The following is a 26573-nucleotide window of genomic DNA, read 5'->3' on the forward strand; positions in this document are numbered from 1 at the left end:
CCACGTATTCATCTGAAATATCCTCCTATTTCTACTCTGACTAGCACGTGGCACTGGTAGTAATCCAGAGATTATTACCTTTGTGGTCCTACTTTTTAGTTTATCTCCTAACTCCCTAAATTCACCTTGTAGGACCTCATCCCATTTTTTACCTATATCGTTGGTACCTATGTGCACCACAACCACTGGCTGTTCACCCTCCCATTCCAGAATGTCCTGCAGCTGCTCAGAAACATCCTTGATCCTTGCACCAGGGAGGCGACATACCATCCTGGAGTCTCATTTGCGGCTGCAGAAACGCCTACCTATTCCCCAATCGAATTCCCTATTACTATTGCTCTCCCACTCCTTTTCCTTCCCTCCTGTCCCGCAGAGCCACCCTTGGTGCCATGAACTCGGCTGCTGCTGCCTTCCCCTGATGAGACATCTCCCCCAACAGTATCCAAAACAGTATATCTGTTGAGGAGGGAGATGACCTCAGGGGATTCCTGCCTACTGCTACGTGGTCCAGTGGCCACTCCTTCCCTTTCTGCCTGTGTAGCTTTTACCTGCGGTGTGGCCAACTCACTGAACGTGCTATTCACGACTTTCTCAGCATCACGGATGCTCTAGTATGAATCCAATCACAGCTCCAGATGCTCAATGCGGTCTGCCAGAAGCTGCTGTTGGACACACTACCTGCACACATAGTCGTCAGGGGCACTGGAAGTATCCCTGATTTCCTACATGCTGCAGGATGAACAAACCACAGGGCTGATCTCAGCTGCCATGACCTACCCAATTCTTGCCTCAACTTTTGACACTTTCTCCTTTGAAAGGAACTTACCCAGCCTTACCTCACTTGAAGTGAAGCTCATCCTCAGCCTCTTCTCGTCAAAGCCTCAAATCCCCACTCCTTCACTGGCCGCTTTCCATTCACTGATCATTTCACTGATTTTTTTCTTATTTACCTTTCCTTCTTTCATTGATCTTTTTATTAGTTAAATAAAAAAGTACATATATATAAACAAGAGGAGAATTATCACAAATATCTATATCAATAACAGTTTGAATAAATAAACATTAAAAAATAAATGTTAAAAAATAAACATTATCAAGATCAAACAAAGTATTGACCTAATAGTATGTAATAGAGAAAGGTAATTGATTCTCCTCTTATCCATAAAAAGAAAAAAAAGATAAAGTAACTTTTGTAATTGACATAAACATTAAAAAAAACCTAAACACAAAAATAAGGAAAAAAGAACTGGGCAGCTCAAACTGAGAGTTAAAGCCATAAAAACAAGGAAAAACTTCCTGATCAAATCCAAAACTTCAGAAAGGTAACTGGAAGGGCCAATTTACAACATAGACCATAAGACATAGGAGAAATATGCTATTTAGCCCATCGAGTCTGCTTCACCATTCCATCATGGCTGATTTATTACCCTTCTCAGCTCCATTCTCCTGCCTTCTCCCAGTAAACTTTGACACCCTTACTGATCAGGAATGTATCAGCCTTTGCTTTAAATATGCCTAGTGACTTGGCCTCTGCTGCCATCTGTGGCAGTGAATTCCACAGATTCTCCAAGCTCTGGCTAGCAAAATTCCTCCTCACCTCTGTTCTAAAGGGATATCCCTCTATTCTGAGGGCACCTTTGCCATTTAGGAATTTGTTACTCATGCAGTCATAGTGCCACACAGCATAGAAACAACCCTTCAGCCCAGCTCAACCATGCTGAACAAGATGCCCAGTTCAATTTAACTGCCTTTGGCCCATATGCCTATAAACCTTGCCTATCCATGTATCTATTTAAGTGATGTTTATGTGCCTGCCACAACCACATCGCCCAGCAGCTTGTTCCACATATGGGCCAACTTTGTGTGAAGAATCTACCCCTCAGGTCCATAGACAGAAAGAATTTGCTCATAAATGAGCAGCGAGAGGATAATTGTTTCCTTTAATTACCATAATTTCTGCATTAAATATTCTTGTTTCTGTCACAAGTTATCTAATAATTGCAAGCATCATTTGAACTGTCTTGCAACAGGAGATGAGTTGGAAGTGTAAGAAGTCCCCAATGCCTTCCTGTTTCTGTGAACTATTGAACTGGTATGAATTTTTTATTTGATTCAGAGGTAGAAACAATTATATTCAACTTTGTATTTATATATAGGACAGATCATAGCGAAGTTGCTAATATGGCTGCCTCCAATTATGTGATTCTTCCAGGATAAAACATTTGCATTTATTGAAAGTCATGTTAAGTAATCATGTTATTGCTTTAAGTAAAATTTCAGGTTATTTAAAGCTCCAGGTGCAAGTTTTTTAAATGATGTTACAGTAAACCTCAATATGAGGACTAAATTGTGACAGAAAAAGCATCTGACTAAGAATTTGTTTTAGTAAACAGCTCATGTTGATATTAAGTATTAATAGGCCACAATGCAGCAGCTTTTTTGACATCTAGTTCTTTCTCACAAGGTATATAAAGGATCCCCAAGGAATGAGTGGTCATTTTAAGAAAGGCTTCTAGATATAGAATGAGAAACTTGGACTGTGACTAGTGCCCCAAACTTAAATGATGACAATTAATAATGGTATTAGGTTAAAACTGACTAAAATGAAGTGGGAAATTAGATTCAAGGATAAGCAACAGGTCAGCCATGGTTAACTAATGAATTGAGGGATGTATTAAATTGAAAGATCAAGTATTCAGTGCTGCAGATTGGATAATTAACAGGAAAGGCCAAGTTTAAAATATATTCAAGATTGTTTAATAACATTTCTAGTGCGCAAGTGTAAAGGAGAAAATGAAGTAATTGTTACTCTGGATCTGATGCAGCACAAAAAAAAACACAATAAAATAAAGAACACAATAAGTTTTTTAAAAATCAATAGATATAAATACATAACATAGCTTGTAAATACATTGATTGTATGATCATAAAGTTTTGCTAGGCACAGGAGTGTCTGTAGGCAAGGTGCCTGTAACAGGAAATGATGAAGGTAGCAGAGAATGAGAGTAAACTAGCAAATAATTTAATATAATATAAAAGTAATAAGATATGCAAAAAGAGTGTGTGTACTCAATGGGATATGAAAGCATGAAATGTGATCTCACTGAAACAAGATTCTGAACAGCTTCAAGGTTCAAATTAAATTTATTCTCAAAGTACATATATGTCACCATATACAGTTCTGAGATTCACTTTCTCGTGGGGCAACTGCAGTAAATATGATAAACACAAAAGAATCAATGAAAGACTCCCAGTAACAAGATGGACATTACATTTGCCTTCCTTACTACCATTCCAACCTGCAAGTTAACCTGCATGAAAAAAAAAGTGAGCCACCTCTCCCAGCTCCCTGAATATATTAACTTCTCAATCTCAAGATTTGGGAGTAACTGAATATTCTATTCACAAACAAGAGAAAATCTCATGCTGGAAATCCAAGTAACACACGCAAAATGCTGGAGGAACTTTAGAAAAGAGTAAGCAGTCGACGTTTCAAGCCGAGACCCTTCAACAGGATCGAGTCCATTCCCTATCCACAATCATAACCATTTCTTGGATTTTGGGAGTGCAGAAAAGGGAAGTCAGTTTTCCTTAACTTCTGTCTTGAATGCTGTAGTATTGTTGTGTACATCAAAAATGCATTTTAACCAACAGTGCTCATCAGCACACTGAAGGGGCTGGTCAATTCGATGAGTGAGTCGGTGCAAGTTAAGAAAATCAAGAGTGTAATGTTGGAGGTGAAGGATATAGATTTAAAATATCATCCCCGATCTTTACTTTGCCTGCTGCTGACTAATGTCAATATGTATAACAATTTCTACTGATCTTTTACATTTGCAGTTCAACTGTTTTCCACTAACTATTGAGAGGGAATTTTCCAGCATGTCGCTGCCAGTAGAATAAGCTGCATCTTATCAATCATGTTCTGCTCATTGCTCAGTAACTGCTTGCTCCTTACGTAAACTGTGACATTAAATGCTGCCATATTACAACTAAGAATCATGCATTCAGTAGTTTAACTGTAGCATATGCCACTTTAATGTAGTGGCCACTATATTGAGTACGCCTGTACACCTCATTCAGCCAATCATGTCGCAGCAACTCAATGCATAAAAGCATGCAGACTTGGTCAGGAGGTTCAGTTGTTCAGAGCAAACCTCAGAATGGGGAAGAAATGTGATCTAAGTGACTTTGACTGTGGAATGATTGTTGGTGCCAGATGGGGTGGTTTGAGTGTCTCAGAATCTGCTGATCTCCTGGGATTTTCAGACACAGCACTCTCTAGTGTTTACAGAGACTGGCGGGACAAACAAAAACATCCAATGGGAGCAGTTCTCTAGGCAAAAATGTGTTGTTGGTGAGAGAGGAGTATCCCAGCACAGCACCAGCTCAGGAATAGTTATTGCCCCTCAACCATCGGGCTCTTGATCTAGAGGTTAACTTCACTCCACTTCACTTGCCCCATCACTGAACTCTTCCCACAACATAATGGACTCACTTTCAAGGACTCTTCATCTCATGTTCTCAATAGTTGTTGCTTGCTTATCTATCTATCTATCTATTTGTATTTGCACAGTTCTCTTGCACTCTGGTTGACCACCCTGTTGGGTGTGGGTTTCATTGATTCTATTATGGTTATTGGATTTACTGAGTATGCCTGCAAAAAGTGCATCTCAGGGTTCCATATGATGATGTATGTAAAACAATGAGATATAGGAGCAGAATTAGGCCATTCAGCCCATTGAGTCACCTCTGCCATCATGGCTGATCCATTTCCCTTGATAAGACCATAAGATGTAGGAGCAGAATTAAGCTATTTGGCCCAAAATAATGTACTTTGCTGATAAGTTTACTTCGGACTTTGAGAATGGCCAGACTCGTTCAAGCTACAGGTAGGTGACAGTAATTCAAATAGCCATGCATTACAACAGTGGTGTGCAGCAGAGCATCTCTGAACACACAACACGTCAAACCTTAGTGGATGGGCTACAGCAGCAAAAGACCATGAATATATACCCAGTTGCCACTTTATTTGGTACAGGGGGTAGCAACACCTCATGGACTTTGCAATATATGCAGAGTATGTTGCTCTAGAAATTAGTACTCTGAAGATTATTTTCATTTAATATTTTGTAAGAGGTGAATATTCTATATTGGTCTTCAAGCTTTTTATAGACACGTTGTTCTTAGTGTTTAATGAGGTTTTCTTAAATATTTGGTAAGTTATTTCATCATTCTTCCTAAGCAAAGTCAATTGTAAGTCTGAAGCAGCACACACAAAATGCTGGAGGAACTCAGCAGATCAGGCAGCATCTATGGAGGGGGAAATATATCAGATGATGCCTCAGCCTAACACTCCAACAAGACTGGAAAAGAAGGGAGAAGAAGCCATAATAAGAAGAGAGAATGAGGGGAGAGGGGAAGAAGTACAAGCTGGCAGGTGATAGGTGTGAGAAGGGGAAGGGGTGAGGCATATCTCTTAATTTTAGGTCAGTCTGTTATTTCACTATGGAAAATGTTAATATTTCATTTTAGATTGTTAACTCATTTGTATATAATTTCAATGACTGGAGTGAACAAGTATTCTTATAATTTAAATGCTTGGCTTAAAGATTCATAGCTTTCTATGAGAGTGTGCAGCCAAATCCAATCATCTGTCTTGGGTTAGTGAATACAAGTCACTATGCTTTCTATCCTGAAAAACCTTTCTATGTCGCTTTTCTTTTGAGGAAACTGCTGTTGCTGCTGTTGCATAACATCTAATTTAAACCATTGATGATTTCATTCAGCTTGTGCTAATTTGCGTTGTTAACGAGAATTGATTTGTGACGAACAATGATTTAAATAATGAGACTTCTACCAGACAGTTATATGTCACATTAAAAGAATGACTCATCTTGAAAAGAATGAACTTGGCCCATTGACATTTTGGCATGAGGTTATTCTCAATACAGTATCGTGGACACTCTGTTTTAACAAATTATGATGCTTCTCCCATCAGACAAGAGACCAGTCCAGACCCTAACATTAGTGAAATTGTATTTCACTGTCCTGGCAAATCCATCACTTTTCAAATGTAATTTGCTTAACAACTAATAATAAATTGTACAATATCAGTTATTAAGATGTTGACCAAGCTGTGTGGCTGTAGAAATCACGCAACCACAATGAAATTTAAAACAGTTCACTTAAACATCAGTGTAAATCCAGAAACTACATAACATTCTGTAAATGTTTTCTGTTAGAAAAACTGTTAAGTTGACTGCGTAAGATAAATGCATTTTATTGAAACAGAAAGCTGACTGTTTTTGTGACATGCTGAGCATAATGTAAAGTGAAAAGGGAACCTCCTTCTCAGTCCTGGCCACCCCATCTTGATTGGCATAAGTATCTATTGTTCTAATTGCTCATGCTTCAATGCTGAAGGAAGCCAGTTGTCAAGTGCTGGCTTATTGCATTTCCCTTTATCAGTAACATGGAAATATTCCTTGCTTGGCTCACTCTGCACCTCTTTCTATTTGTATTTACATACATTCTTCATTGCATATTTGTTTTGCAACCATTGCCCCCACAGGAAGAATAAATTCTATTTTAGTGAGTTTTCTTGATCTGATTAAATTCTTTCTGGGAGTCAGTGCAGCAGATCAGTGTGGTAGTAGTTAGGGTATCTACTTGTGCCTGTAGTTCTCTAAGCACATATTCCCAGGAAAGGATGGAGAAACCCACATTTGCAGCAATTGTAGTTGGAGTGTCATTGATATGACTTGTGTGGAGACGAAGTGAATGGCATAGGATCTTAAAAATTAGTTAAGTATTTAAAATAATTGTATTGCTTTATTGCCCATTCCAGCAAATTGCAATGAAAATATTGTGCATTAACAAAATAAATTACTGGAATCCAAGTGTTTGGATAAGCAAAGCAAAATCTTGAGATCTGGATTGAATTATTTATTCCCTGTAACATTATCGTAAGATGACTCCGATGTAAAAAAAAATCATTACTTGTATCTCTTCATTTCCATTGCTTTAACTTTCTTTGTGTAAAATTCAGATGCAAAGCTGAGCTTTATCACACTTTTTTAGGCCCCCTCACCTGCGAATGCCTTGTCCTCAGTGGACCGCACAGCAGCATGGCTGATGAATATGAACATGCAGTTCATAGATGATGAAACTGTGGACCCAGGCTCTAAGCACAGGGAAGATGTCAGACCTAAAGAGGAACTTAGCCAGATAGAGAAGGTAATGATATTTGCCAGACAGAAATTCTAACGCCTTTTCAAGGTGCTTTTTCTCTTTGCACAACATAACTGCTTTTCCTTTTGCATATTGGGAATAAATATAATTGTAGATATTCTAATTTTTCTGGCTAGCAAAATGATGTTCTGGGTTAATGACACAGCAGTTTAATCATTTAAAGTAATGCATTATTATATTGTTAATGAATAAAAATGTGAAACTAGGCACTGGAAGTAAAGCTAGTCACTTCAAATTAGCTGATTCAAATGCCTTTCTGTTTAATGATGTTGCGTTATGGTCTTCATCAATTTTGCAGAGACCAACAACCGAGGAATTAGATTGTTACATGAAATTGCATACTTTAATATTTATATGAGGAAAGCTGCCATTTTTCATAGTTCAAATATGAAATGTATATTAGTGATATTATGGATTGCTACTAGCCAAGGTAGGTCCTTTCATTGGTTAGAAAACAGACAAAAAATTATTTTGCGTGTTTCCTTTAAATTTAGTCAGCCGATACAGATGGACCGTTGTTCTACAGAACAAATTCCCTTCAGCACATCTGTTTATATGAGTGTCCCTTTTTCTGACTCACAGAGACTGATATCATTGTGGCAACCTTCTAGTTACTGTCAGCCTGAGAAGCAGTTGATTTTGACCATCTCCACAGAGATTCATAAGAATAGGAGACACTGAACCTTTCAAGTCTGCTCCGTGATTGAATTAAGTTTTAGATCATCATTAAGACATACTTCCATTCATTTGCCTTTCCATGATATGAAACATCTCAAATTTCCCCACATTAAACTTCTGCCATTCTCTCCAATTCCCATCAATACAATTTAATGTCTTCTCTTCCTCAGAAAACCTGGTGGACCAATTTCTGTTTGTTTAGACACATCATATATAGTGAAAAGATGAGACCTTAAAATGGACTTATGAGGAAGAATGAATGTAACTTCCCACCAGTCAAAATAGATGTTTATTTTGACATTTGGTTTTGAATTTTCCATGCCAATTTCAGATCCATTTTTCAAGCTTACCTCGTGTGCTATGATGTCTATTATGGCTGCTATCAACTTCATGTTTGAAAATTGATAATGAACTCCCCTATCTAAGATACCTTTCACAAATTCTTGATTTTTTTCTCTGATAATTACATACAGTTAATTTTAAACTATCAGTTTACATGGCTTCTTTCTGCCCTCAAATGTTGCAATTTCCCAGTCCATAGGCACAATTCCTGAATCTAGAGAATTTAACAAAATTACAACCTGACTCGTGTACAATTTTCTTATTTCATTTAATACTTTGAGTGAAAGCCATTAGCTTCAGGATAATTGTCTATATAAATCCCCAATTCCTCCTTAAATTACCATTTTTAATATACTAAATTCACTAAGATTCTTCATTTAATGTTTTGTCATCTGTTGTATACATCAATAAAATATACTACTGAACAAGCCTGCTGTTTTATTGTTCGTTTTAGTCTTGCCTGTAACTATTTTTAATGGTCTCATGTTCCCCTTCAGTACATTCTCAATTGTTTTTTAAGAAGTTTTGTTGTTAGATTTTGTATCTCTTGCACGCTGTTTCTCATATTCCCATTTTGTGTCTTACATTTTCCTTCAATCCTGCTGTATTTCAACATGTCCCAGTGTTTCATATTTACAGTTTTCCATTTGCTTGTGTAAATCTATTTTGCCTTTCTCTTTCTCTACTGATTGTGATGAGGGTTGTATATTGTTTTACTGTTCTTCGGGATGCTACTTACTACCTCCTGTTTGTGTGCTTTTAAATTAATAGTTCAACTTCTCTGTTACAGTCAATTCATTTCTCATTCTTCTCATGCTTCTTGCAGAAACAATTGGTTTCTGACTCTTTTACCCACGGAAACATAATTGCAAGATGACGTCTGGCACTCAGATTTTTAACTAACTCATGTTTACTAATCCTGATCATGCCTGAATTTAATAGAAATTTGCATTGTACTTTTTGGAACTGAACGCATATTTTAAAATCTGTATTTTGTTTTTGTTAAGCTGTTACAGAGGATGATGTCTCTCTGTAAAGCTGTAATGGTGGCTCCCCATGGAGTTACATTCTTCTTTCTTTTTCAAATGCCAATCATTTCAAAAAGCTTGCATCAGCCCCTTATTCTTAAATGACAGACTGCTGAAGTGAATGCTTTATCAGCTACCCAGCTCTTATCTGAACAGCGTCCATAATGGCTGCATGCAGCCTGTTTAACCCGGAGGGGAGAACGATGTGTTTTGTATTCATTACAAATATGAGAAGTAGATCCTAGGTGATCATTAAGCATGTCTGATATGGTTAGCTGAAGATATCCCCAAAAGCAAGTAGGAATTAAGTACTTTAGAAGACTCAAATCTGTCTAACTTTGCTGAAAAACGATGTTTATAAAGTAATTCCAGATTAATAGCTTTAAATTTACTTGCTCAAGTTACTGCTATGCAAAAGGTGGGGGGCCAACTTTGCAGTTTTCTCTCAAAGTTGCAGCCCTTGAAGCCCCTGGGAGAACTTGTCCTTTTATGCTGTATGCACAATTTGACTTAAAATAAATTCCCGTGGTCTTCTTGAAATCCACAGTTTGCAACATAAGCCTGCAAAATGTATTACACTTTCATTGAAATATATTACTTAAATCCAATTAATTTTCCCATTCTTAAAGATTATGCCCCAAAATTCTGAATGAAATGCAGACTAGGAATATTAATAGATTTGTATTCGTTTTTTTCTGGTATTAATGTATAGCTGATGGGCCACAATGTTATAAATCTACTGTATATTAAGGATCCTATTCTTTAAATGGGGGAAATGTGCGTTTTCCAGTGATATTTTAAGTCTTGTACAGTATATCGGATTTTTATAATGAACCCTCTTTAAGTTCACTGCCTTTATTTCTATCAGTATCAACAGGAGATTGCCATACTTCAGGATAAACTGAGGGCTTCCAATAGGAAGCTGGAGGAATATGAGGTTCATTTAAAGAACCAAGAGGAGCAAGCACAAAAGATGATGCTGGAGTACCAAGCTAGGCTGGAGGAGGGTGAAGAACGACTTCGTAGACAACAAGAAGACAAGGATGTGCAGATGAAAGGCATAATCAGCAGGTATGTAGCTAGCCATCTGTTAGGACTGTTTTTTTTATTATTTTAATGTAGCTTTGGAGACATTGCATAATTGTGAATTTGTTGTTAATGCTGACATGGGAGAGCAATTACTGAAACACCTCTCCAAGCTGATACATCATTTTAACAGTCATCTTTCCTTGGGATTCACATCTTGCTAGTTTCATGTTGGGTTAAAATATTTGATCTCTGCAGAGAACATAATAAAAAGAATTAATACAGCTGAATCTAAATACTGCCCATTGAATTAGAGAAATTAGAAGTGTAGAGGACCATTTAGGCTGGGCAGATTGCTAGAATGCTGTGTTTTCTGTTCTTTTCAGGATAAATAGGGAACAAAAGAAGGCCCATTGTAGCTGTTGTTGATCTTCATCACAGATTTGATGGAAGGATTTAAATCACTGCCATGCTGACATAAGGCACAGGAGCAAAATTAAGCCATTCAACCCAACGAGTCTACTCTGCCTCCCCATCATGACTGATTTATTAACCCTCTCAACCCCATTCTCCTGCCTTCTCCCCCTTAAACTTTGACTGCCCTTTGTGTGTGCACACCTTAGAGGGAACATTGTACTCAGAATCATTCTCCTTCACCTCCTCCTGCATCTTTACAATGCCAACACATCATTTTTAGATAAGGGGCCCAAAATTTCTCACGGTACCCCCAAGTGTGGTCTGCCCTATAAAGCCCTATCATTTATACTTGTAAATCAAAGGTGCCAATTTATGTCAATCATTTTGTCCATTTGGGGCAGAATAAAATAGATCTTCCTTTTGGGTGTTAGTTGGTCTTCATTAGGAGTATCCACCACACAGTGGCTGTGGTTTTAAATAGGATGGGTAAGTTCTATGGGAGATCACAGTAGGAGAGACAGAAGCTTGTATCTAATATCATGAAGGAGGGCTGTAAATTTAAAAGAATGCGACCACTGGAAGTGGAGCACACTTGCAGACAAAAATGGCATTAAGAGTTCTTGCAAGAGTATGTAATGTTTGAAAGGATTCAATTTTTCTAATTAAGAGTTTGGAATGCAACTGAGATGTCTGAGCATAACAAGAATGGAGGTAGGGACCTATCATGCAAAATTCCAACTCCATGCTTAGTGAAGGGTAACCAAGTCAATTCCAAAGACCATTCTATTTACCCCCATAATTGTTTGCTGTGGATTGTGTTTTTGATGATGTTGACATCCAGGCCACTATTCAACAGTATTCTGAATTTGTCTTCTTTTAAGTAATATCCTGCTTCTTTATTATGTTCCAGCAGAACAGCACCTGTGTTATACCACCCTTGCTAAATTTCTGTTCATTTACTTTACCAGTTCATAATCCCTTTGTATTCTCTGCATATTGCTCACAATTTGCTCATCTATTTTTAGTAAAATAGGTTATGATAAACTTACTTCCTTTATCTACGTCATTAACGCAGATTGTAAACAATTAAAGGCCTAAGTACTGATCCCTGTGGAACTCCTGTAACTACTGTTTGCTTCCCTTAAAATGGCCCATTTATCCCAACTGTTTGTTATCTGATCTAATAGGAAAGCTTTTAACTCCACCGGCTCTGGACTAGCATGTGGAAGGTGCTTGTTATTGATTGTGGCCCACATTGGAAGTAGGATTTGTGAATTCATACTGAGGTGGTTTGGATTTAGATGCAACATTGCCAATGTTCACACAGGTTAAACATCCAAGTAGGCAGTATACTGACTATGAAACAGTTTCCTGCATGACTGTCATTTGCAGAGGGGAAGGGAGAAATTATTTTTGTGCTCCTGTACTCAACAAAAGCCTCCTCCTACCATTAAAGCAATTATTTGTTTCATAGTGATTGTTACAAGATGATAGAATGCCAAAGAAGTTTAGCCTATCTTAAAATTGGATTGACTCACAATATAGTAGAATTCAGCAATAATCAGTATTTGTGTTTAATCTCAGGATCGACTGAGCTTTTAAGTCTGTCTGACCCTGCTGTTGCTCGTACTGTTACTCCTGTTTTCTCTTTAAAGATTAATGGCCGTGGAAGATGAACTGAAGAAAGACCATGCAGAGATGCAAGCTGCGGTAGACTCCAAGCAGAAGATCATCGAAGCCCAGGTAAGGGCCTCCCTTCCTACAATGTAGGAAATTCAAGATTGTTTAATGTCATTTTCAGTACTCAAGTGTAAAGGAGAACAAAATAATTGTTATTCTGCAGCAGAAAACAAAAACACAATTACACGCGGTAGCAGTTAGCACAACGCTATTATACAAGGGGTGATTGATAGGTTCGTGGCCTAAGGTAGAAGAAGTCAATTTTAGAAAACATAGTACATTTATTTTTTAACATAGTCCCCTCCTATATTTACACACTCAGTCCAGCGGTCGTGGAGCATAAGGATCTTGGACTTCCAGAAAGCGTCCACAAATGGGTGATTGATAAGTTAATGGCCTAAGGTAGAAGGAGATGAGTTATACAGCTCTCGTTACATGCACAGACAGTTCAACTCTTTGAGTGAAAATGCAGAAAGTTTCAAGTTAGTAACCAATCTCCTTCTACCGTAGGCCACGAACATATCCATCACCCCTGATGCATTGTTAATTGATGCATTATTAACTTTAACCTTTCTGCATAATCACTCAAAGAGTTGAACTGTCTGTGCGTGTAACGAGAGCTGTATAATTCATCTGCTTCTACCTTAGGCCATGAACCTATCAATCACCCCTGCTGTGGACACTTCCTGGAGGTCCAAGATCTGTATGCTCCACGACTGCTGGACTAAGTGTGTAAATGTAGGAAGGGACTATGTTGAAAAATAAATATGCTAGCTTTTCTAAAATTGAATCCTCCTACCTTAGGCCACAAACTTATCAATCACCCCTCGTAGCTCAGGGTGTGAAGAGTTCCGAGTTCAATTCCAGCATCTACTGTCACCAAGTTTGTACGTTCCGTCCCATGTGCATGTGGGTTTCCTCCCAATGCCCTGGCTTTCTCCTACAGTACGAAGATGTACCAGATATTCGGTCAATTGATCATTGTAAATTGTCCCGTGACTAGGCTAGGGTTAAATCAGTGAGTTGCTGGGCAACACAGCTTGAAGGGTCAGAAGATCCTGTTCTGTACTGTACCTCTAAATAAATAAAATGAAGAACACAATAATAAAAAAACACAAAAAAATATACTGTAAATACATATGGTAAGCTTGTGTATATGTAGATTGTATGTCCATAAAGTGATGCTAGGCACAGGAGTGTCTATGTAAGATGATTCTGACAGGAGATGTAAAGTAGTGGTAGCAGAGGTTTGTGCAGTGGGTGTTAGTAGGGAAGGTGTTGATCAGCCTTACTGCTTGAGGAAGGTAACTGTTCTTGAGTCTGGTGGTCCTGGCATAGTTGCTATGTCACTTCCTGCCTAACGGGAGAAGGGCAAACAGTCCATGAACAGGATGGGCGGTATCCTTCATGATGTTTCTGGCCTTTTCCTGGCACCTCTCTGTACATATTTCCATGGTGGTGGGTTGGCTGGTGTCGGGGATGCGTTGCACAGTTTTGGCTTCCTGTGTGCCACAGTGCGGTTTCTGTACCATGCAGTGATGCAACTTGTTAGGAAGCTCTGTACTGTGCATCTGTAGAACGACGTGAGTATAGATGCACATAGTCCCGCTCCCTTCAGCCTCTTCAAACAGGAGAAGCATTGTGTAGGATGTGTCCTGGGACCATGAGAGGTTATGCAAGATGTGTACTCCAAGGAGGCGTCTGCGCAGTACTGCATTTGTCAATGTGGAGCAGAGGGTGAGTTTGTAAATGTGATGGGTACGAAGGATATTGTGAATGGTGCGGGTGGAGCACTACAGGAGGGGTATGGGACAGGTGGCAGAGAAAGAGTGCCAGAGGTGGGGTTTGGCATGGGTACTGAGACACCAGGCAATGTCATTTAATTCCAAACAATTGGTTTATTGATCATTACAGAATGTGACTCTAGTGCTTTCTGTTCCCTCCCCTCTCCCTGCCCCCTTCCCACTCTCAGTCCACAGTGGAGACCCGTATCAAAATCAGGTTTATCATTACTCATATACATCATGAAATATGGACTGTTTTGCATTGGCAGTACAGTTCAATACATAAAATTACTATAGTACTGTGCAAAAGTTTTAGGTACCCAAGCTATAGATATTTGTGCCTAAGACTTTTGCACAGTACTGTACATTCTTGGCAAATTTGGCAGCCAGTTAGATCTACATGCATCGGAACAAATTAAAATAAATAACCACCCAAGGTGTCTCTTTCTTAAGTAAGAGATGGTTTATCATCACAATGCTATCTTGTTCTTCTGACAGTGCATTCAATTATTTTACCATCTGAAGTGGTAAGCAGGACCTTGGCTTAATATTTTATTCAAAGATGGACTTCTGATAATGCTGCATTCTCTCGCTGTTACCCTGTGCCAACAGCCTGGAGTTTCTTTGAGTGGTACTTATGCCTACAGCTCATTGGATTATTGGCTGCGCACAATTAATTTTAAACTTTGCTGCTATTCCAGTGAAAAGCCCCATTGGATATCATACCCAGAATTTACAGAAATTGTTGTACTGATTCAGCCTACTCTGATAACATTTTGCTTAAAATAGCCCTCAATGCCTCACGGGCTCCCTCCACTTACCTGGGCTCTGTATTAAGAACACAATTTGAATGTCCTTTTCAATTTATTCTCTCCATTACTGCTCCAAGTTGGTATTTTGTTATGTCCCACAACAACCTAAACCAATTGTGATGGGTCACATATAAGTCAGTATAGCTTCATAGTTCTGTCCACACTATAAAGAAGGCAGAAGTCGTTTATTACCTTTGGGCTATAATACATGCCTAATAAAGTATACTGCAGGAGGAAATTATTTAAAGGGACTCTGAGCTGCAGGTGAAAGTATTCAGAATTAATGCTTTCATATTAATATTTCCTGAGCCGGAGGTGCATTGCATTGAAGCTGTACCTTATTCAGGAAGACATTGAAACACTCCATAAACCTGGACATGTCTTGTCTCTGCGACCTTTAAACATCGTGATAAATGAAGTTGTTATCGTCAGCTCAGTTACTTCATCCTCTGTTAGATTCCCTGATTTATTAATTTCATGATTTCTTGCATGCACGCATACAGTTATATTTAGAGGCTTCATGATCAGTTACATTCATTAATTTCACAATTTCTCATACACACACAGAGTCACATTTAGTAGGTCTTTTATCTTTTCTCTTCATATATTATGTATTGCATTGTACAGCTGCTGCTAAGTTAACAAATCTCACTGACACATGCCAGTGATAATAAACCTGATTCTGATTCTATTCATTAATAGAAATAAGTATTAGCCTTATTTGTCACAAGTACATTGAAACATATAGTGAAGTGCATATAGTATTAACAACCAACACAATCCAAGGATGTACTGGGGGCAGCCTGCAAGTATCACCACCATAGCATGCCCACAATTTACTAACCCTTCCTTGGACTGTGGGAGGAAACCAGAGGAAACCCATGAGGCCACAGCAAGAACGTACAAACTCCTTACAGACAGTGGTGGGAATTGAACCCCAAACACTGGCACTGTAAAGCACTGTGCTCACCACTATAGCTACCATGCTGCCAGTATTTGCCATGTTCCAAAGCAGCCACTGTACTTTTGCACAGGTGCACATCGTTACTGCAATTGCTTCTTCTCCTGCCGACCCTGACCCTAGAATTCCTGCATTTGTTCAGTTGGATGACATCAATTCTCCCCCATGTAATATACAATTAGTTACTCGGGTAATGAGAGGGAAGTACCCGAACTGACAGCAGCAGTGAGAAGGGGGCTACCTGAATGGTGGGAGTCCCTGATAATGGATGCCATCTTTTTGAGACTGCACCTCATGGAGATGCTTCCAATGTTGGCGATGGTTGTACCCATGATGGGCCAGGCTGTGTACACGAAATTGCTGCAGCCACTTGCATCCCCCGTGTTGGAATTGCGGTACCAGGCCATGATGCAACCAGTCAGATGAATGACCTCAAGCTCTAGGCTTTGGACTTGAGCCACATTCGACATCATTGTCATCTGTCTGTGAGATGGTATTTTATAAGCACACTTCAGGAGGTACAAGTAATCTTCTGGAGGAACTTAGCAGGCTGAGGCAGCGTCGTAGCGTGATGGTCAGCACAACACCATTACAGCTCACGGTGTGGGAGTTCAGAGTTCAATTCCAGTTTCCTCTGTAAGGAGTTTGTACATCCTGCCCATGGAATGTGTGTATTTCCTCCAGGTGCTTCAGTTTCCTCCGAGAGTCCAAAGAAATATTAGTTAATAAGTTAATTGGTCATTGTAAATTGTCCTGCGATTAGGTTAGGGTTAAATAGATGGGTTGCTGGGCCGGAAGAGTCTGTTCCACAGTGTATCTCTAAATAAAAATAAAATGAAATCTGTTAGATCAAAGGAATCATTGACAACTGTTTTTCTTAATATGCATTAATAATTTGATATATTGAATATCTTTTCGTATGAGCCTTTTTCATATATGCAGGAGGTGCAGGCAAGTCTAGTTTGGAATGTGAGTGTTACATTTTGGTAAGGAGACCAAGAAACCACAACCATGAGAGAATTAAAAGAACAAATAGCCAGCGTATGTGTACGTAGTTTGTTGTAAGTAGCAGGACAGATTGAACAATTGGTTAAAAAGTCAATAAATCTTAAGATTTATAAACAGACAGTAGTATAGTGGTTAGTAGAAAGCTTTACTGTGCAAGCTAACTGGGTTCAATTCCCGCCACTGTCTGTAAGGAGTTTTTACAAGTGGGTTTCCTCTGGGTACTCTGGTTTCCTCCCGCAGTCCAAAGATGTACCGGTTGGTGGGTTAATTGGTCATTGCAAATTACCCCATGGTGAGGTTAGGATTAACATAGAACATAGAATAGTACAGTACAGTACAGTACAGTACAGGTCCTTCGGCCCACAATGTTGTGCCGACCCTTAAACTCTGCCTCCCATATATCCCCCTACTTTAAGTTCCTCCATATACCTGTCTAGTAGTCTCTTAAATTTCACTAGTGTATCTGCCTCCACCACTGACTCAGGCAGTGCATTCCATGCACCAACCACTCTCTGAGTAAAAAAACCTTCCTCTAATATCCCCCTTGAACTTCCCTCCCCTTACCTTAAAGCAGTGGTGACCTGGGGAAGAGGCACTGGCTGTCCACTCTATCTATTCCTCTTAATATCTTGTATACCTCTATCATGCCTCCTCTCATCCTCCTCTCCAAAGAGTAAAGCCCTAGCTCACTTAATCTCTGATCATAATCCATACTCTCTAAACCAGGCAGCATCCTGGTAAATCTCCTCTGTACTCTTTCCAATGCTTCCACATCCTTCCTATAGTGAGGCAGCCAGAAATGGACACAGTAAATTGGAGATTACTGGGTGGCACAGATCAAAGGGCCAGAAGGGCCTGTCCTGTGCTGTATCTCAATAAATAAACAAACAAACAAAAGCAACACACACAAAATGCTGGAGGAACTGAGCAGGCCAGGCAGCAACGATGGAAAAGAGTACAGTCGATATTTCAGGCCAAGACCCTTCAGCAGAACTGGAGAGAAAAAAGATGAGTTGATTTTTCTTTTTTTTCTCCAATCCTGCTGAAGGGTCTCTGCATTGAATCGTCGACTGTACGCTTTTCCATAAATGCTGCCTGACCTGCTGACTTTCTTCAGTATTTTATGTGTGATGCTCAGATTTCCGTTTGTTTGAAACAAACAGAAGCGTGAACGTAGAGTGCAGGCAAGTCCTGATGAACTTTTATAAAACACTGGTTTGGCCACAGCTGTGTGGGGCAGAGAAATCTACTAAAAAGATTCCTGGGATGAGAACTAGGTTGCATGAATTGACTGGAGAACACTGGGGTTACTTTCCTTGGAATAGAGAAAAGTTGCAGGAGGTTTTGACATTTAGAGATTAGTAAGGGTAGGGACTTGGTAGGTAGAGAAGGAAGTTGCCACTGGCAGAGGAGTCATGAATACCAGGACATATAGTTAAGAATATTGGTCAGGGCACCAAAGTTAATAGGAGGAGGTTTCCTCCCATATTCCAAAGACTAATTGATCACATGGGCAGCATGGGCTTATCAGGCAGAAGGGCCTGTTACTGTGCGCTATCTCTAAATAAAGTACATGAAAACTTTTTGCACCAGGAGCGGTTAGTCGAGACAGCACTGCCAGGATGGTGAAGGAGGCAGGTTTAATTGTGTCATTCAAAGCAGCTGGCTAGCTGTCTGAACAACAATAGTGTGTACGTCATGGAGGAGAGAGCATGGGACCAGCTGGAATTTCCTTGCATATCGCTGGTATAGAACCAGTGGACCAGATAGCCACAGTTCTGTGATGCTGTAATAAATGGGGAGTATAAAAGCAATATTCAGGAGGACAAATGATGAGAGAGGAAGTAAAAAGATTATTTATTTATTGGGGTACAGCACAGAGAAGGTCCTTCTGGTCCATCGAGCCCCGCTGCCCAGCAACCCCTGATTTAACTCTTGCCTGATTACCAGACAGTTTACATTGACCAATTAACCTAGCAATTGGTATGAGTTTGGATTGTTGGAGGAAGCCCTCACAGTCATGCGGGGAATGTACAGACCCCTTATAGACTCCCCCCCCCCATCTTTTTTTTCCAGTCCCGATGAAGGGTCTTGGCCCGAAATGTCGACTGTTTACCCTTTTCTGTAGACGCTGCCTGACCTGCTGAGTTCCTCCAGCATTTCGTGTGTGTTGCTCTGGATTTCCAGCATCTGCAGATTTTCTCTTGTTTTTCCTCGCAGACTGCAGGCAGTGTGTATTTAAACGTTCTACGAAGGATAAGGTTGACCTTAACTTTTGAGTTTTTTCTGAAAAAGACATTCCCTTCCATAATCAAAAATTATGCTGCAATTCATACCTTTTCTATCCTCAGAACATACATCCTGATGTTAATGCTGTTTGCCTTTAAGCACACACAGATTAAATAATGTGTTTGTTACAGAGCAGGGTTTCAGAGCCCAGTGAATACCAGGCAGGCCTGACAGCAGCTCACTCATGGTCACATATTCCCCACTGTAAGATTTGCCTTAGGCTGCCTCCATTTCTGTTTCAGGAAAATACACTCTGAGATTTACAACTCCGAACCCTTGCAGCTTTTTGGGGGTCCATTGCTGAAAGCTCCACTTCTCGGCTTGTTGCTTTAAGCTGCGGGGCCATTGGGACCCGGTGCTAGGCAACGGCACAGCATATCCCAGAGCATGACCTTGGAAATGCTACAGAGATTAACTTAATCTATTTTTTGAATCACTGCAAGACTGACATTTTAACAGACAAGTGATCAGGACTGAGTTAGAATCATAGAGCCCTACAGCTCAGAAACAGGCCTTTCAGGCCATCTAGTCTGTGCTGAATATATTCAGCATCAACATCAGGATGCGTGTTCGGAGGATAGGAAAGGTAGGAGATGCAATGTCTTTTTATTCTTCTTAGTCCTGTTGACCTGCAGCTGGACCATGGCCCTCCATAACCCTCCCATCCATATAGAAGAGAAAGAAGACTAGCCCTGAACTCGGCACCGTCATGATGGTGTTTCCGTACAAGCTATTCTTGCTTTTACGAGGCCAAGTTGCTAGCTCGACGCTCAACCCGACTTGGATTCATACTCGGGAACCTTCGCTCTGGAGTCCGGCACTGATATTATTGCGCCACCAAGTGGGACTCCCATCCGTATACTTATCCAAATTTCTCTTAAAATTTTGAAATCAAGTCCACATCCCACACTTCCAATGGCGGTTCATTCCACACTTTCACCCTCAACCTATGACCTCTAGATCTAGACCCACCCAACCTCAGTGGATAAAGGCTGCTTGCATTTACCCTATACATATCCGTCATAATTTTGTATCAAAACTCCGCTAAAATTCTTAGAGAAACCTTCTCCTGAAATCTTAAGTATATTTTTAAGAAAGAGATCAGGTTTATAAAATATTAATACTTTGGTGGTTGGAAAGACTGTATCTAAATATAATAAACACAAGAAATTCTGCAGATGCTGGACAAACAAAGTAGCACATACAAAATGCAGGAGAAACTCAGCAGGTCAGGCAGCATTTATGGAGAGCAATAAACAATCAATGTTTCGGGCTGAGACCCTTCTTCAGGACTGGAAAGGAGGTAAATAGAAGCTGAGGGTGGGGGGAGAGGAAAGAGGACAAGCTGGAATGTGATAGGTGAGATTGGGTGAAGGAGTAGGTGAGGGATGGGGAGTGATGGGTGGGATTGGATGAAGGAATAGGCGGGGAGGGCAAGTGATGGGTGAGATAGGTGAGGGAGAGGAAGTGATGGGTGGAATTGGGTAAAGGAGTAGGTGAGGGAGGGGAAGTGATGGGTGGGATTGGGTAAAGGAGTAGGTGAGGGAGGGGAAGTGATGGGTGGGATTGGGTGAAGGAGTAGGTGAGAGAGGGGAAGTGATGGGTGGGACCGGGTGAAGGAGTAGGTGAGGGAGGGGAAGTGATGGGTGGGACTGGGTGAAGGAGTAGGTGAGGGGGGGGAAGTGATGGGTGGGATTGGGAGAAGGAGTAGATGAGGGGGGGAAGTGATGGGTGGGATCGGGTGAAAGAGTAGGTGAGGGACAGGAAGTGATGGATGGGATTGGGAGAAGGAGTAGGTGAGGGAGGGGAAGTGATGGGTGGGACCGGGTGAAGGAGTAGGTGGGGGAGGGGAAGTGATGGGTGGGACCAGGTGAAGGAGTAGGTGAGGGAGGGGAAGTGATGGGTGGGATTGGGTGAAGGAGTAGGTGAGGGAGGGGAAGTGATGGGTGGGATTGGGTGAAGGAGTAGGTGAGGGAGGGGAAGTGATGGGTGGGATTAGTTGAGGGAGGGGAAGTGATGGGTGGGATTGGGAGAAGGAGTAGGTGGGGGAGGGGAAGTGATGGGTGGGACCGGGTGAAGGAGTAGGTGAGGGGGGGAAGTGATGGGTGGGACTGGGTGAAGGAGTAGGTGAGGGGGGGAAGTGATGGGTGGGATCGGGTGAAAGAGTAGGTGAGGGACAGGAAGTGATGGGTGGGATTGGGTGAAGGAGTAGGTGGGGGAGGGGAAGTGATGGGTGGGATTGGGAGAAGGAGTAGGTGAGGGAGGGGAAGTGATGGGTGGGACCGGGTGAAGGAGTAGGTGGGGGAGGGGAAGTGATGGGTGGGACCGGGTGAAGGAGTAGGTGGGGGAGGGGAAGTGATGGGTGGGTCTGGGTGAAGGAGTAGGTGAGGGAGGGGAAGTGATGGGTGAGATTGGGTGAAGGAGTAGGTGAGGGAGGGGAAGTGATGGGTGGGATTGGCTGAAGGAGTAGGTGGGGGAGGGGAAGTGATGGGTGGGACCGGGTGAAGGAGTAGGTGGGGGAGGGGAAGTGATGGGTGGGATTGCTGAAGGAGTAGGTGGGGGAGGTGATGAGTTGAGAAGCTGGGGGGTGATAGGTGGAAAAGGTAAAAGCTGAAAAGGAGAATCTTTTTGGATTTTAGGGATCTAAAAAGATAAGGAGGAAGGGCACCAGAGGGTGTTGGTAAGCAGATGAAGAGAAGGGGCAAGAGGGAAGCCAGAATAGGGAATGGAAAAGGAGAGAGGAGGAGGAGGGAGAGATTACCGGAAGTTGGAGAAAATTGATGCTCATGCTTTCAGACTGAAAGCTACAGTATCCACTTATTGAGGGTATTTACCAGGAGTGCTGTTTACACAGGGCCCTCAGCATTGTCAGTGATCCCTCCTATCCGTCCAGCAATCTCTTTGATCCCCTTACCATCCATCAGACAGGAGATACTGCAGCATTAAGACAAGAAATGTTAGAATGGGAAACAGCTTCTTTACCCATGCCATAAGACTACTGAACTCCCTGCCACAACCCAGGTCTCATCACACATGAAATGCCAGTAGTCTTATACTGTACTTCTGAACTTGTGTTGTAAATACACCTTATTATTTGTTAATTTACTCGTGATATCTGTGTGTGAGTTATATGTATTGTGTTGTACATCTTGGTCTGGAAGAACGTGGTTTAGTTTGGCTGTATCAGTGTGTATGGTTGAATGATAACAAATTGAGCTTGAACTAATATGGCTGTACTGGTATTGTTTCAACAGGAGAAACGAATTGTTTCCCTGGATGCTGCTAATGCCCGTTTGATGAGTGCCCTGACACAGCTGAAGGAGCGGTACAGCATGCAGAGTCGAAATGGGATTTCCCCAACCAATCCCACCAAGCTGCAGATCACAGAAAACGGGGAATTCAGGAACAGCAGCAACTGCTGATGTGCCGAGCTAAGTGACGGGAGTTACCTTGTACCACGAGTAATCTCAACACAGGGCGTGCTAAAGCACTGCCGTTAGCTACCGTAACAGAGAAAACCTGCATCCAGATATCTTGTGATTATATTAGTGTTTGTATAAAAGTTTCTTTAAGGTGGCCACCTGGTGTCAAAAAGAAGCATGTCGTTACAGCAAAAGTAGTGAGCCTTAGAAAGTCTACAGGCAAATATCTTGCACTGGAACACTGCAGAGTTCACGTAAGGTAAACTCAGGTACTTAATCTGAGTGTGCAGTGAATTTTTGAAAAAGTTGCAACCAAAAAGCAATTCTTAGAATATTTTTCTCAGTGCAACCTCTATCTGATGATCCTTGAGCCACTCATTTGTAAGTACTTGCACCATCGACTTCACGTGGCCCATTGACATCATCATGCCACGTAAATGCCTCTGTGTAGAAATGGGAAGTCTTTCATTATTGCTTTATTCCCATCAAAATTGAGTATGCAGACACAAGTGTAGACCAGTTTTATAGAGTAAAGTGATTTCCCCCCATTGTTATTTCTAAATTAATTGATGCTCAACACTTTCTGATTTTGACCTATTTGTGCTGTTTCTATCCCTGTTGGATAGGTAGGAGGAAGTGTATCTCTCCATTGCTATTGACAGTTTGCCAGCAATGCCTGTATTGCACTTTTACCACGCACATGACGATGTCTTTTGGGAAATAGTTTTCCTACTTTGAAACTTTTTATAAGAAAATGCTTTTCTTAGCAGCTGATGGCAGTGCAAAGATTCCTATACTGTCTTCGCTCTGGATTATACCACTCTGACATCTAAACAAGCAAAACCTTCTTCTGTTTTAGGGAATAATGCTTTAAAGACTTTTAACCACAACATTAAAAATTACTAAAGTGAAGGTTCCTATACAGTCTTTCCTCTGGATTATACCACTTTGACATCTGACCAAGTACAACCACCTTGTGTTTTCGAGAATAATGCTTTAAGGACTTTTAACCACTACACTATAATTTCTAATGTGAGATGGGAAAATGCGCATTGCACTGGAAGTTATCCACTGAGAAAAATTGTTTATGGAAAGATCCATTGACTCCTAGTCGGAAGCAAGAGAAAAGCACGGCTGTAAATTTTAAAGAATGATACAAAAGAAGCAGGTAGAGAGCTTATGTTCATTGCATCTACCTGAACCGCCATCTAATGGATGTGTTTAAGCTGTGTTTATCATCTCAGTTCAGTGGGACTTTTTAAGCTGATATCCTTTCCATACATACACCATTGTTTTAAAACAAATTGTTGGTTTGGTACATTTACCCCCCCGCCCCCCACCCCACGCTCCCGAATATCCTGCTGCTCCCATACAAACATGGATTTGGCCGCTGCTGTTTAAAAAGATCTAATTTAAAACAAAAAATACACATACTGTACTGTACTAACAGTTCTGAATTTATACCTATATGTGTTTGTGCAGGTATTTTTAAAAGAAACATGAACGATCAAGTTACTTTCCAATTTTACTTTAACTGTGCAAGTCAGTTTCTGCATCTGTGCTGTGTTAAAGCGCTCTCTATGTATCCAGTGTAAACTGTATATAGTTAACATCTGTTTCTGGTACTGCTTGTCTCAAAGTCACTAGAAGTGACTGCATCTTTAACTGCTGTTTATGTTGTTTAAAATGTCTGATAAAAAAGCCAATGGTGGCAAATTAAAACCACTTTATATAGGCAAACAAAATCACTGTGTGATTGCAATCTGTGATTCTGTAGTTCTTCAGGCCATTTGTTATATTTACTGACTTTTCAGATTTGCAGCATCTTAAGTTGCACTTGTATTTAGCAACACTGACATATGACAAGTATCATGACTGCACCAGTGATTTGGAAAAGCGACTCTGTGGTTTCCCAAAAGAAACAAGCCAGCTTTCATTTCGGATTTGGGCACCGCTGTGGAATGCAAGCAGTCGCAGAAGCCATAATGGCACATCCTGCTGCAGAAGGCATTATCACAACTAAGATGTGAAGTAAACAGAGAATGTTTTAAGTGCACTGCCAAACCTGTCTATACCTGCCTAATATCCACTAGCATTACAGTTTGCAAATAAGCCTTAAAAGGTTTTTTAAATTACTTTGTAGATTTGTACTTTTTTATTGCAGTTCAAAAAGTTTTAATATTTTGTTTTTTTTAAACTGCATGTAAAATATTGTGTGGATCCATAAGAAGCGGTGTTTACAGTTTGAATTAAATTGCACATGGTTATTTTTATTCCTTTTAGAAACTGTGAAAGTCTTTTAACGTAAACAATTTCTCAATGTTAAAGCCATTCCATTGTTTCTTTCTCTCAGTTCCTGACAGGGCAGCGAAAACTAAGATCCACACCCCTAGTCAGACTGCACGGTCAGCTGACAGTTCTGAGGTCTGCTATTTTGTATATCATGCAGTCATTGCTACTGGCATTAGCTCCAGTGTTGCATGTAGCTAAAAGCATTTTCTGCATTAATAATAGTTTTTTCCTTTTATAGCTGAGACTACCTTTAGAAGTTAGAGCAGGAGGCCACTGAGGATTTATTAATACGGTACATGCAGAGTTTCAGCATGTATGGTTGTCTGCAGGGAGCTTCCACACAAAATCAAAAAACATTTATTTGAATGTATTTTAGAAGTTTAGTGAATTAGTTTTCGAACTGTATATTGACTCAGTATTTCCTGATTATGAACACCATCTATAAAACAAGTTGTTTCAGTATTTTAATGCTTTGCTCAAGTTAAAAAGATAAACAATTAAAGCCGAGGATTTAATTCTTCCAAGAGTGATGTTCAGAAAATAGAGTATTCCTCCTTTAGAAGCTTGAGGAATTTCAGTGGGAACTGAGACAGCTCCTGAGAGACTATAGCCTATTTGTTTCAGGTGGAAACTGCTCTAAAAAGGTGTCTCCTCAAGCAGAGGACTGTGCCAAAGATTGTGCATCTTGATATTGTGAGAGTATGTTTCCATAGGCAATGTATGGTCTGAAGTGTGCGCAAGTTTTTGACAGTCTTAATCAACCCCAAGGGCAGCCCAGGATTATATTGGAATAGAATGCTGAGCACACAATATTGGAATGGAAGATATTTACATGAAGAGCTTGTTATATAAAAAAAAGTACTTTTCTTGCTTTGGTTTTTAAAGCTAAAGGTTCTGTGACATTGTTTTGACATTTATTTTGAGGATCTAAATTAAACATGTGAGGGGCTTTCGGTGACAAGTTCATTGATTGCCTCAGCCTTTGTTTGCAAATAAAGGTTTGAAAAAAAAACACAAAAAACATGCGATTGTACTATCACTGGATGTGTGGCATTTGCCACAAACAAGCCAGGACTTTTTGCTCTGTGCTCAGTATTCTGTGTGATAGGACATGCCTCCAAGTAACTGGTGCTCGCTGATACTTGTCCCTGGAAAACTGTTGTACGTTTTATATCCTTACACTTTTGTAAGTATGTTTAAAGTATTTGCTGGATTCACTTCAGCTTACTTAACCTGTAATAATGTACAGAAAAGTTGTTTGTGTTAAAATATGTGGCTGTGCAATTTATGTACATTTGCAACTAGACTTATTAAAGTTTTATTTAGCTATTTTAACCAATCTGTGTAATGTCATTATTAAATCACACATGGAACATTGTTATAGCAGGCACATTTAATCAGAAAAACAGTGTGATAAATTAGTTGTGGTTTTTAGTTTGCAGAATTGGGAAGCTAGTAACACATCAAGCTGTGAGGATGGGCTGCTGTAAAGCAGATAAAATTCAATGCAGAAAAGTGAGAATGTTTTGCTGTGGTAAAAGAGCAGATATTATTTAAAAACCTTAAAAATATAGGAGTAT

At 40.3% G+C, this 26573-nt stretch overlaps 1 protein-coding gene across 7 annotated transcripts in view; it reads left to right on the plus strand.

The window, feature by feature from the left end:
- Window positions 1-26328, plus strand: part of LOC132407402 (disabled homolog 2-interacting protein-like) — a 605300-nt gene extending 578972 nt beyond the window's left edge. For 6 of the 7 annotated variants that reach the window (XM_059993828.1, XM_059993831.1, XM_059993830.1 and 3 more), the window contains 4 exons: window positions 7084-7239; window positions 10171-10373; window positions 12401-12488; window positions 22534-26328. In XM_059993828.1, coding sequence (XP_059849811.1) covers window positions 7084-7239; window positions 10171-10373; window positions 12401-12488; window positions 22534-22701 — 615 coding nt within the window. In that variant the 3' untranslated portion in view covers window positions 22702-26328. The remainder of the gene's footprint in view (window positions 1-7083; window positions 7240-10170; window positions 10374-12400; window positions 12489-22533) is intronic. The other variant, XM_059993832.1, reaches the window with a different exon arrangement.
- The last annotated feature ends 245 nt before the right edge of the window (window positions 26329-26573 follow it).

This window comes from Hypanus sabinus, chromosome 18 (genome assembly GCF_030144855.1).
Source record: "Hypanus sabinus isolate sHypSab1 chromosome 18, sHypSab1.hap1, whole genome shotgun sequence".
In the NCBI taxonomy this organism is placed as follows: domain Eukaryota; kingdom Metazoa; phylum Chordata; class Chondrichthyes; order Myliobatiformes; family Dasyatidae; genus Hypanus; species Hypanus sabinus.